Source organism: Pelophylax lessonae (assembly GCF_965119305.1).
Source record: "Pelophylax lessonae genome assembly, chromosome: 6".
In the NCBI taxonomy this organism is placed as follows: Eukaryota; Metazoa; Chordata; class Amphibia; order Anura; family Ranidae; genus Pelophylax; species Pelophylax lessonae.
In genome coordinates, this window is record NC_138773.1 from 146,907,443 (window position 1) to 146,920,252 (window position 12,810).

Genomic DNA, 12,810 nt, shown 5'->3' on the forward strand with positions numbered 1-12,810 from the left:
TCTTGAGCATATGGTACATTCTCACCTGCATGGGTGCCTAATTGTTGATTTTATTTTATTTATTTTTTGTGAGTTAGTGTCACCATGGTTCACCACCCAAGTGTCTGCTTTCTGTCTTGAAATCAATTTTTATGGCATACGTGCCAAATAAATCTACTATTTTTATTCAAACTCGTGTTTTGTGCCCTTAGTTGGTTGTTGGGATACAGAGTAACAGGGTATATCTGTATTCTCTTGGTCTCCCAACCTCTTGTTTTCAGTTTTGATAATTTATGCTTGTGCCAACGGTCACCAAACAAACTAATGTCATTCAGTAAATATTTGTTACTTAATATTGGTGAGGTGTTCATTATAATATAGTGAACTTCTCTGAGCCCCTTATAGAACACTTTTTTGTTTTTTCCCTTTCCTTATGAGTCTATTGGCAGAACACCAGAGTACAGTTGCAAGCGCGACATTTGTAACCCTGGTAGTTCTGCCACTGGTGCTGGTAGTTTTTTGATAAAAAAAAAATGGTAGAAAATAATTTATTATTTTTTTATGAGCCCTGTTGGAGGGCTTTGGTAAGATATCGGGGGTCTAAACAACCCTCTGATGTTCCACCTTTGAGACAAAGAAAGTTGATTAAAGACACAGCCCCCAATCTCTATTTCTGCAGCAACAGCAGCACAGAATGAATGGACAGGAATAGCTCTGTACAGGGTTTTCTATTCATTTACAAACTGAAGCAGTTTACCATTCCTCAGTTATAAATGGACAGCGCCAGTGATCAGTACAGATCACTCAGACTAATTATTAAGACAAGGAAGGGCTGGTAAACTACATTTGTCAGCCCCTTCTTCGCTCTCCGTTCTGATAGATTCCCCCGCAGCAGTTGGCGGGAGAGGGGAGAAGGAAGCTGGAAGCCCTGTGGGAGTGTGTGGGGAGGGGTCTGGGAGGGAGCACAGGGGGGCCAGGGGAAGCAAAAAAAAAAGCTAAATAGGAGTGGCACCATAAAGAGGAACCGATCCTTCCATTTTCCTCCTGCAGTCACTGAATGCCTGTGGGAGGGAGAGGAGAAGCTGGCATTCAGCGGCTGCAGGAAGAAAATGAAGGGACTGATCAGTGACAGTGGTGAGGGGATGTGATCAGTGCCATTGGTGATTGTGATGATGGGGGGTGGGATCAGTTGCAGCGGTGACGGTGGTGGGGGGGTGGTATCAGTTGCAGTGGTGATGGTGGTGGGGGGATAGGATCAGTGGCATTGGTGATTGTGACAGGGGATGGGATCAGTGGAATTGGCGATTGTGACAGGGGATGGGATCAGTGGAATTGGTGATTGTGACAGGGGATGGGATCAGTGGAATTGGCGATTGTGACAGGGGATGGGATCAGTGGAATTGGTGATTGTGACAGGGGATGGGATCAGTGGCATTGGTGATTGTGACAGGGGATGGGATCAGTGGCATTGGTGATGGTGGTGGGGGATGGGATCGGTGACAGTAGTGATTTTGGTGGGGGGTGGGATCAGTGACAGTGGTGATGGGGGATGGAATCAGTGACAGTGGTGATTGTGCTGGGGGGATGGGATCAGTGGCAGCAGTGATGGTGGTGAGGGGGATGGAATCAGTGACAGCGAGGATTGTGGTGGGGAAGATGGAATCAGTGGCGATGGTGGTGGGGAGATGGAATCGGTTGCAGTGGTAGCGATGGCGGCAGTGGGATGGAATCAGTGGCAGCAGTGATGGTGGATGGGACCAGTGACAGTGGTGAAGCTGAACAATTTAAAAAGCAGTTACAGTGTATTAGGTTGGAAATTTAAGTTTACAATGCTTCTTTCATCTGGTGTCATAAAAGTGATCACTGGTCAGTTTCCCTCTCAGCGCAAAAATCTTGAATTTCTACAAAAGAAAAAAAAGATAAACAATATGTACAGTAAATATGCAATTAATGGAAACAAAATACATACTATACATTTTCCCAGTCCCTTGTCTTATGCGAGGTGCTTAGTGCAAAATCTCTTAGACTGAGGTCTCATATACACACCTATGTATTTTCAAGCATGTTAAATGCATATACACATGTGCGGTTACTGAAAAGTTCCTATGCAGTCTGTGATGCATTAATGCACTTTAAAGGGCCTGTTTAATGGAACTGGTAGCATATGAAAGTAGACAATAACTTACAGTAAAGTGCACATAACTCCAAGAAACAGTAAATGGTGGATTAATCAAATCACATGCATCCTTTAAATGATAAGTTCATCTTCATTAAAAGAAAATAACTGCAGATCTTTTTTCAGGTAAAAAAAATGTGCATTTATTTATTTTTTATTAGGAGCCTGCAAAGAATTGCACCCGCTGCACAGCGCGCTCCCAGTACAGAGACCGGGCTCTCACCGAGAACCCCTGGTCTCATACTAATGATTGGGAAACGGAACTCCCACTTCCCAATCATCTGATCGCTGTGATAGCCAATTATAGGTTATCACAGCGATCACAGTGATCACTCATTCTATAGCCTGCCACTGTTTTCTTTCTCTTCTGAATAGAGAAAAATATACAATGCATCTTTCTCTTCTTGCAGGGGAGAAAAAATAATGCGAACAAGGGTGTAAAAAGAAAATTATATAAAAAAGAAAAAAGCTAGATCAATGTTTGATCCTGTTAGGGCCTGGGTCCATATATTTTGTTAGGATTTTAAAAATATTGGATTTTTGAACTTACTGGAAAATCAATTTTTCTTTCGCTCATCGATGGACACAGCGCTACAAAAATCATAACTACTGGGTTATATTGCCTCATCCAGGAGTAGGACTAGGCAGAACAAAAAACACCTGGCTATGCCCATGGGCAGTCCTCAGCTTGGTATATAACCCACTTCTCTGCTTTAGATAATCTGTTTAGAAGCAAGCAGTAGTAGAAGTATCAGAACTCCATAGAGGGGTGGGTGCTGTGCCCATCGATGAACTCAGAAAAATGGATTTTACAGTAAGTACAAAAATCCTATTTTCTCTTTCGTTCATCAATGGACACAGCACTACATAAATCATAACTACTGGGACGTCCAAAAGCAGTGGTATAATGAAAATGAGGGGTAGGCAAAATAACCGAAGACTAAACATAAGTGCCCTTAACCAGGACACATGAGCCTTAACCGGGTCACAGGAGCCCCATCTGACAAAAATAAAAGTTTAAAGAAAAACACCCCTCAAGAGGGAACAGTCCCTCTTAAGCAGAAGCCTGCAAAACTTTGCAGCCAAAAGAAGCATCCGCAGATGCCAAAGTATCTAACTTATAGAAAACATTGCAAACTTGCTATATTGATTCCAATGACGGAAGGCCCAAGAAGCACTCAGCACCTGAGTAGAAGGCGCAGTGAGGGGGAAAGGTTTAACCTGACCTTTAATGGAATAGGCCTGAGTCACGTCTGTCTGATCCATCTGGAGATGGTAGTCGAAGAAGCGGCCAGCCCTTATTTTGGTCCGTCCGTAACCACAAAAAGCGAGTCTGACCTCTGAAAGGACTCCGTAGCTGCCAGATACACCTCAATCACACAAACCACATCTAAAGTATGCAAAGCAAAATTCCTTAGTATTACCCGGCTTGGGACACAAGGAAGACAACACAATGTCCTCATTCAAATGGAAGTCAGACAATTTTGGGCAGGAATGACAGACAGAGACGAAGAACCACTTTATCCCTATGGACCACCAAATAGGGACTGCGACGGATAATGCCACCAATTCAGATATCCTGCGGTCCGTGGTAAAAGTCCCCAAGAATGTCACCTTCTGGGATAACGTAGACAAGAGAATCTCCCGAATATTCTCAAATGGAGGTTTCTGGAGAACCAAAAACACTAAATTTAAATTCAATGGCTGCAAAAGTAACCATACACCTGGAGCCACATGTTGAAGCCCCTGAATGAAGATATGAACTAAAGAACGCATGGCTAGGGGGTCACTGAATGAAGATTAGAAGAGAGAATAACTGCGCTAACTAATCAATATGAGCAGCAACTTAAATTGTGACAAACATCTAAACAAAAATGGGATACGTAAGTTGAGCTATGGTGATATAGTTACAAATATAAACATAAATTGTTGATGTGTGATCAAATCACAAATGAATGTCCACATATACTGTCCCAATATCAAAAAAGTGTCCAAATTTCAAGAATTAATCCAGTGATCCGGAATCAAATGGTAAATAAATTCCCAGATACGTAGTCTCCTTACCAGATAAAGGAAGAAAGTTTTCCCAAATGACACAGGGATGTGTTAGATCCAACAGCCTCTGATTCAACGAACTTGTATGGTGTCTCAGTAATGTGTATCAAATGCATGTGAAGAAAAATAAAAAACTTCCATAGCATAATACTGTTTTACCAATATATAGTACAGATCACCCAAAGTGTAAGCCACCACCTTCTTCGCTACCGGACAAGCAATGGATAAGAGTGAAGAGGAAAGCCACCACACTTAAATCCAATCTGCTTACCAGATATCAAATATAGTGTGCAAAAGTGAGGGGAGACAGCCAAAATAGCCACCAAGAATCAGATGGAAACCCCCACCGACAACACTGCCGCTTACCAGACAGTGATATTATGCAAGCCAAACAGTCTCATGAAATTATCTTCAGAGTGTACCAGGATAGCTGAACCAATCCCAGATATCAAATATATAGTGCAAAAGTGGAGGGAGACAGCCAGAAAACAGATGGAGACCGCCACCGACACCACGGTCTGTGGTCTGTCTGCGGGTCTGGAGAAGCTAGCTCTAAGCCTACCAGACAAAGGTTGCTTGGAACCTCCCGGGGAAGATTTGAAAGATCTATTTCCCTTATTCTCAGTCCCAGAAGCACGAAATATTTTTCTATGGGCTGAGAAGGAGGGCCCCCCTCTGACGAGGCACCTTCCCTTTTCTGGATTGTGGCAGGAAGGTACTCTTCTCCCCCCCCCCCCGGAATACTCTTAATGAGGTCATCCAGGTTAGCCCCAAACAGGCGATGGCCTTGAAAGGGCAGATCAATGATAGCTTTCTTGGAGGCTTGGTCGACGGATATATAGTGCCTTGCCAAAGTATTGAACTTTTCGACCTTTTGCCACATTTCAGGCTTCAAAGATATAAAACTCATTTTTTGTGAAGAATCAAAAACAAGTGGGACACAATCATGAAGTGGAACGAAATTTATTGGATATTTCAAACTTTAACAAATAAAAAAACTGAAAAATTGGGCGTGCAAAATTATTCAGCCCCCTTAATACTTTGTAGCGCCACCTTTTGCTGCGATTACAGCTGTAAGTCGCTTGGGGTATATGTCTATCAGTTTTGCACATCGAGAAACTGACATTTTTGCCCATTCCTCCTCGCAAAACAGCTCGAGCTCAGTGAGGTTGGATGGAGAGCGTTTGTGAACAGTGGTTTTCAGTTCTTTCCACAGATTCTCGATTGGATTCAGGTCTGGACTTTGACTTGGCCATTCTAACACCTGGATATGTTTATTTGTGAACCATTCCATTGTACATTTTGCTTTATGTTTTGGATCATTGTCTTGTTGAAGACAAATCTCCGTCCCAGTCTCAGGTCTTTTGCAGACTCCATCAGTTTTATTCCAGAATGGTCCTGTATTTGGCTCCATCCATCTTCCCATCAATTTTAACCATCTTCCCTGTCCCTGCTGAAGAAAAGCAGGCCCAAACCATGATGCTGCCACCACCATGTTTGACAATGGGGATAGTGTGTTCAGGGTGATGAGCTGTGCTGCTTTTACGCCAAACATAACGTTTTGCATTGTTGCCAAAAAGTTTGATTTTGGTTTCATCTGACCAGAGCACCTTCTTCCACATGTTTGGTGTGTCTCCCAGGTGGCTTGTGGCAAACTTTAAACGACACTTTTTATGGATATCTTTAAGAAATGGCTTTCTTCTTGCCACTCTTCCATAAAGGCCAGATATGTGCAGTATACGACTGATTGCTGTCCTATGGACAGAGTCTCCCACCTCAGCTGTAGATCTCTGCAGTTCATCTAGAGTGATCATGGGCTTCTTGGCTGCATCTCTGATCAGTCTTCTACTTGTATGAGCTGAAAGTTTAGAGGGACGGCCAGGTCTTTGTAGATTTGCAGTGGTCTGATACTCCTTCCATTTCAATAGTATCGCTTGCACAGTGCTCCTTGGGATGTTTAAAGCTTGGGAAATCTTTTTGCATCCAAATCTGGCTTTAAACTTCTCCACAACAGTATCTCGGACCTGCCTGGTGTGTTCCTTGTTCTTCATGATGCTCTCTGAGCTTTAACCACTTTACCCCCAGCCCTATTTCGGACACTTTTTGTTCACAAGTTAAAACCAGTATTTTTTCTTAGAAAACTACTTAGAACCCCCAAACATTATATATTTTTTTTTAGCAAAGACTCTGGAGAATAAAATGTCGGTCATTGCAAAATTTTTTGTCACGTGGTATTTGCGCAGCGGTCTTTAAAACACCATTTTTTTTGAAAAAATTTGAAAAATCACATTTCACTGCATTTAAAAAATACTAAACAGTAAAGTTAGCCCATTTTTTTTGTATATTGTGAAAGATGATGTCACGCCGAGTAAATCGATACCAAACATGTTACGGTTTAAAATTGCGCCCCCCCGTGGGATGGCGACAAACTACGGTCAATAGAGATCTCAATCTGCGACGCTTTAAATTTAACGGTTACCAGTTTAGAGTTAGAGTGTAGCTCTTTTTTTTAAATTATTGCCCACGCTCTGGCGATCGCGGCGATACCTCACATGTGTGGTTTGAACAGCGATTTCATTTGCGGCTCGACTTGCGTATACGTTTTTTTTTGTGCGCGAGCTAACGGTGACGGGGCGGCTAAATTTTTTTTTTTTTTTTCCTATTTATTTTTTCTTTTTTTTTAACTTTATTACAGGTTTTTTTAAAAAAAAAAAAATCTGATCACTTTTATTGCTGTCACAAGCAATGTAAACATCCCTTGCGACAGCAATATGTCGTGACAGGTACACTTTATGGAGGGATCGAGGGTCTAAAAGACCCTAGACCCCTCCACTACACTTCCCTGTATGCAAAACGCCGAAAACGGCATTTTTGCATACAGCCGTTTTTCAAATCTGCCGCCTTTTGCAGCACAGTAACCCGGAAGTGACGTCATGGACGCCGCCTCCGGGTTACGTCATCGGAGACCCGATCGATGCCGTTTCCGGCATTCATCGGGACTCCATCCAGCCGGCGGACGCGCCGGCCGGGTGCTCGGGGCTCCCGGTGGGACGGGAGCCCCGAGCAAAGCCGCGGAAGACAGCGGGAGGGGGGGGACGTCCCCTCCCGCCCCCCCGGGTAACGATCAAGCGGCTCCCGAGCCGCATCAATCGCTACCGACGGAAAGCCGACCGTCGGCTTCAAACAACGGTACCGGGATGATGCCTCTAGCTAGAGGCATCATCCCGGTATAACCACTCAAAGTCAGCCGACGTAGATCTAAGTGGCTGGTCGTTAAGTGGTTAAACGGACCTCTGAGACTATCACAGTGCAGGTGCATTTATACGGAGACTTGATTACACACAGGTGGATTATATTCATCATCATTAGTCATTTAGGTCAACATTGGATCATTCAGAGATCCTCACTGAACTTCTGGAGAGAGTTTGCTGCACTGAAAGTAAAGGGGCTGAATAATTTTGCACACCCAATTTTTCAGTTTATTTTTAAAAAAAGTTAGAAATATCCAATAAATTTCGTTCCACTTCATGATTGTGTCCCACTTGTTGATTCTTCACAAAAAATTACAGTTTTATATCTTTATGTTTGAAGCCTGAAATGTGGCAAAAGGTCGCAAAGTTCAAGGGGGCCGAATACTTTCGATATATATAAATATATACAGCCCTCAAAAATTCCACTCGCCTGCTCGCATTTTGCGAGTGGATTGATGAGCAGGGCGAGTAAGAACAGGGCTGTACTGTAGGGGGAATATGCAGCTCCTCCGTTCAGCCTGCCTCCCCTCTCACAAGGCTGTGTGTGTGTGTCTCATAGCCCAGTGAGCAGCTCCCCCCTCCCTCCAGGAATGGGAGAGGCTGCAACTGCTCTGCCTTCTCCCGCCCCTCTCTCTCTCTGTGCCCGCCCCCACACACTCAGTACAGCCCGTGCGTGCTGTCTGTGAAGGAGATGTGTGGGCGGGAAAGTTTCATTAGCAGCCAGCAGCTACATGATGGGGAATTGAGTGAGTAAGATGAGCACTGTGACCAGACTTACACCTCCGTACCCTGTCACCTTCCCCCCTCTGTCCCAGTCATCTCCCCTCCCCTCTGTCCCCATCATCTTCCCCTCCCCTCTGTCCCCGTCATCTTCCCCTCCCCTCTGTCCCCGTCATCTTCCCCTCCCCTCTGTCCCCGTCATCTCCCTCCCCTCTGTCCCCGTCATCTCCCCCCCCTCTGTCCCCGTCATCTCCCCCCTTCCTCTGTCCCCGTCATCTCCCCCCTTCCTCTGTCCCCGTCATCTCCCCCCTTCCTCTGTCCCCGTCATCTCCCCCCTTCCTCTGTCCCCGTCATCTCCCCCCTTCCTCTGTCCCCGTCATCTCCCCCCTTCCTCTGTCCCCGTCATCTCCCCCCTTCCTCTGTCCCCGTCACCCCCTCTCACTCTCACCCCCTCTCTCTCTCCCCCTCTCACCCCCTCTCTTTCTCTCTGTGTCACCCCTTCCTTCTCTATCTCCGTTTCACCCCCCTCTCTCCCTCTTTGTCACCCCCTCTCTATCTCTCTCTCTCCCTCCGTGTCACCCCCCTCTCTCTCTCCCTCCGTGTCACCCCCCTCTCTCTCCCTCCGTGTCACCCCCCTCTCTCTCCCTCCGTGTCACCCCCCTCTCTCTCCCCCTCCGTGTCACCCCCCTCTCTCTCCCTCCGGGTCACCCCCCTCTCTCTCTCCGGGTCACCCCCCTCTCTCTCTCCCTTCATGTCACCCCCCTCTCTTCGTGTCATCTCCCTCTCTCCTTGTCAGCCCCCTTTGCCTCTCTCCCTGTCAGCCCTATTTCCCTCTCTCCGTGTCAGCCCCTTTGCCTCTCTCCCTGTCACCCCCTTTGCCTCTCTCCATGTCAGCCCCCTCTCTCTCCCTGTCACCCATTTTGCCTCTCTCTGTGTCAGCCCCTCTCTCTATCAACCCCCCCCTCTTGTCTCTCTCTGTCAAACCCCCCCTCTCTCTCTGTTGAACCCCCTCTGTCTCAGTTGTTGTTGTTAATATTTATTTTTGTAACTTAATTCTGAATAAAACATTAACAGTGTAATTTTATGAGATATTTTACAAGGGCGTGTTTAGGGGCGAAGCAGGGTAGGGTTTTGGTGGGGCAACAAGTGGCAAGTAACTCTTAAGGCCTGGCTAGTAGCTCATATATATATATATATATATATATATATATATATATATATATATATATATATATATATATATATAACACACACAACAACAAATTACAACACCAGGTAATATTCCCATGTTGGTGAGAAAGGAAGAAAAAAAATACATTTTTAGGGGGTGTATATCAGGTCAGCTTTCCACCCCATTCCACCCTATTAAAAAAAACCCTCAACCCCAACCCCCATTGGAGACTAAGGGGCTTTCTCATTACCCATATATCTCAGATAAATCAAGGACTGTTTAAATTCTATCCAATTTCCCCATATTGCATGAAAACTCAATTCAGCGTCCTTTTGCATACTTATTTGTTCTTCCATAAGTCTAGATTTATCAATCTCCCGAAACCATTCTTTTATAGAGGGAATTTCCTTTTGTTTCCAATATTTAGGGATCAAAAGTTTTGCTGTATTTAATACTTGGATAATAGAACCCCTATATTTTTTCCTCGATTCAACTGTAGCATGAAACAAATATTGCCAAGGGTCATATTCAATCTCTTCATCACTTTTTCTTAATTACCCCTAATACCTCTTTCCAATATGGCTGGATCAAAAGACAACTCCACCATATATGGGCATGGGTTCCCTTACACCCCACACAGGGATGAAGCATCTTGATCTTATGCAATTTAGAAGGAACATAATACCATCTCGTTCATTTATAATTCACCTCTTTTATTCTCTTATCTACTGAAATGGAGTGTACAAAATCCATAACCTTATCTTCTAATTTCTCTGGTAAAGAATTGTTCAACTAGTGCTCCTGACCTTCCAGGAGACCCCCGGTACCGGGACCAGAAAGGGAAATCATCTTATAGATGGTCGAAATTATCCGTCTGCCTACTCCCCCCTGGTCCACAAGTCTCTCCCAGGGGATGAGCTCACAAATGGAACATAGAGGCTTAAGAAATGACTTCACAAAGTGCTGCAGCTGTCTATCTCCAAACATCCCACGGTCGTGTACCATATCTCGAAGTTCTGGTAATGTACAGAGGGCGATCCCCTCTAGAACGTCCTTTAATTTTAAACAGTTAGACCGAGTCCATTTCTGATAAGTATTCTCCTTACATGGAGAAAAATAATCTGAACCTGATAAGGGCAATAAAGGACTATTAAGTTGCCACTGCGCACCGCCAGATTTTTTGTCTTAATATGGAATTACTTAGGTTTTCTTCCAATTGTACCCATTTCTTCTGAGGGGAGCCATGGACCCAGTCCCAGTGCAGAACAGCTGCTTTATGGTATCTCTCCAAATCTGGGAGTAGTAATCCTCCATTAGGACTTTGGTCTAGTCAATATATTAAAGGTTATACGTGGGCTTCTATATTTCCATACAAATCTTGAGATCAATGATCTAAATGTTTTAAAATAAGCCCCCGGAATATTTATAGATTATATATTTTATTACATTTATTCTGCCAAACCATGATAATCTACCAGCAGGATATCCTTTCAGATCTTGTTTATTATTATTTAATAAAGATAATTATCTTGATATAAATCCATTTCTGACCTTGATATAAATATACCCAGATATTTTAAACCCCTCTGTTTCAACACAAAGGGGTGCAAAAGCTCTAATAGCCCTACACTCCGATGGGGGAAACGGAAACAGTAAATATCTGTTTTCTGTGCATTTATCTTAAAGTTGGAGATCTCACCATATCTTTCCAATTTTACAAGAACTTTTGTGAGGACCTGTGAGGGATCAGAGATATAGATATATATAACAGAATATCGTCTGCAAAAGCAGACACTTTATGTTCTTGTCCAGCTATCTCCACGCCCTTAATGTCTTTATTTGCCCTTATAGTTGTTAATAGTGGTTCTAATATATAAATGTTATTAGTTTTCCAATATACAAAACAGTCAATTCAAAAAAACATCATATAAAATCACACTCCAATATCTCCCCCCCCCCTTTCCACCCTCACCTCTCCCATCCAGGCCCCTCCCGTCCCCTTCATCTTACCTCGATATCTCTTCAATTTCCCTTTATTTTTAAATTCTGTATGTTTGATGATGTTCCTGTATTCTACCCAATTTCTCCATACATCTCTAAATTTCCCCATTGCATCTTTATCACAATGATATAATTCTTAATTATTATAAATAATACAATGTTAAACATTTTCTACCTTTAATACCCAATCTCTCATTACTGGGCTCTCTCTCAGTAGCCAGCCAGCATTTAGGCATCCGAGATTTAGCAGCATTTATCAAATAGGGTAGAACTATCTTTTTATATTGTTTAATAGTCAAGTTAGTTTTATGTAGTAGGAAGGTTTCTGGGGTATAAGGTATCTTCACTCCTGTAATTCCCTGAATCTGCCATTTAATCTCTTCCCGATATACCTGAATTTTTGGGCATTCCCACCAGATGTGTAACATTGATCCCATCAAGCCACAACCTCTCCAACACAACAGTGATTTATCTGGTTGATAGCTATGTGCCTTGATGGGAGTATTGTACCACCTGGACAGACATTTATAGTTTAGTTCTTTTGCATTTACATCCGTTGCTGTCCCATCTGCTAATTTTTCTTTTGCATTTACATCCGTTGCTGTCCCATCTGCTAATTTTAATATTTCAGGGTTCATACACATTTTTACCAAGAAAATTCCATGACTTTTCCATGACTTCACGTAAATATTCATGACCTAAAGTTTCATGAAATGTATGTATACATGTTAAATAAGAAGAAAATCCATGTCACACCCAGCATATTTTCACTAAAATAAATGACAATCTTTGTAGTGTACAGTACCTCTGCAGTTAGGGTTTCGTTTATGGATACAGCGCGACTCAAAATGGTCCCTTGTTTTACAGTGGATGAGATGGAAGCACCACTGTCACAGCTGGGAGCGGGTGTCACTTCAGGCGCACGGGTGAAAAAGCTGAGAACTCTGATGTAGGGGGGACTCTGGTGACCAGAGACCACTTTCCACAGAGAGAATGCACTAAGGAAGGGAGGGGGGGTCCTGATATAAGGAAGAACCTTTTTAACAGTGCCCCCTTACATCAGTGACCCCCCCCTCAGACTGGCCGGGCAGCACTGTCACTGACCTCCTCTTAGGTGCACCATGCTCTGGTTTTATCCTGTAGTTTCCTCTCCCCAGTCCCCACATGTCTGACTTCTCCTGTGATCCCCACCCCGACAGCACTCCCACGTTTGACTCCTCTCCAGACATGATAAAAGACAAGAGATGGTCAGAGATTACGGACATGATAGAAGAGATGGTTAGAGGCTGTGGACATGGTACAGGAGGTGGTCAGAGGCTGTGGACATGGTACAGGAGATTTTCAAAGGCTGTGGACATGTTACAGGAGGTGGTTAGAGGCTGCGGACATGATACAGGAGGTGGTCAGAGGATGCGGACATGGTACAGGAGATTTTCAAAGGCTGTGGACATGGTACA

The 12,810-nt window shown here is 43.8% G+C and overlaps 1 protein-coding gene across 2 annotated transcripts in view; it reads right to left on the bottom strand.

The window, feature by feature from the left end:
• Positions 1-1,749: 1,749 nt before the first annotated feature.
• NUBP1 (NUBP iron-sulfur cluster assembly factor 1, cytosolic) overlaps positions 1,750-12,810 on the bottom strand; it is a 198,911-nt gene continuing 187,850 nt past the window's right edge. For both annotated transcript variants that reach the window (XM_082261930.1, XM_082261929.1), the window contains one exon: positions 1,750-1,880. In XM_082261930.1, coding sequence (XP_082118056.1) covers positions 1,840-1,880 — 41 coding nt within the window. In that variant the 3' untranslated portion in view covers positions 1,750-1,839. The remainder of the gene's footprint in view (positions 1,881-12,810) is intronic.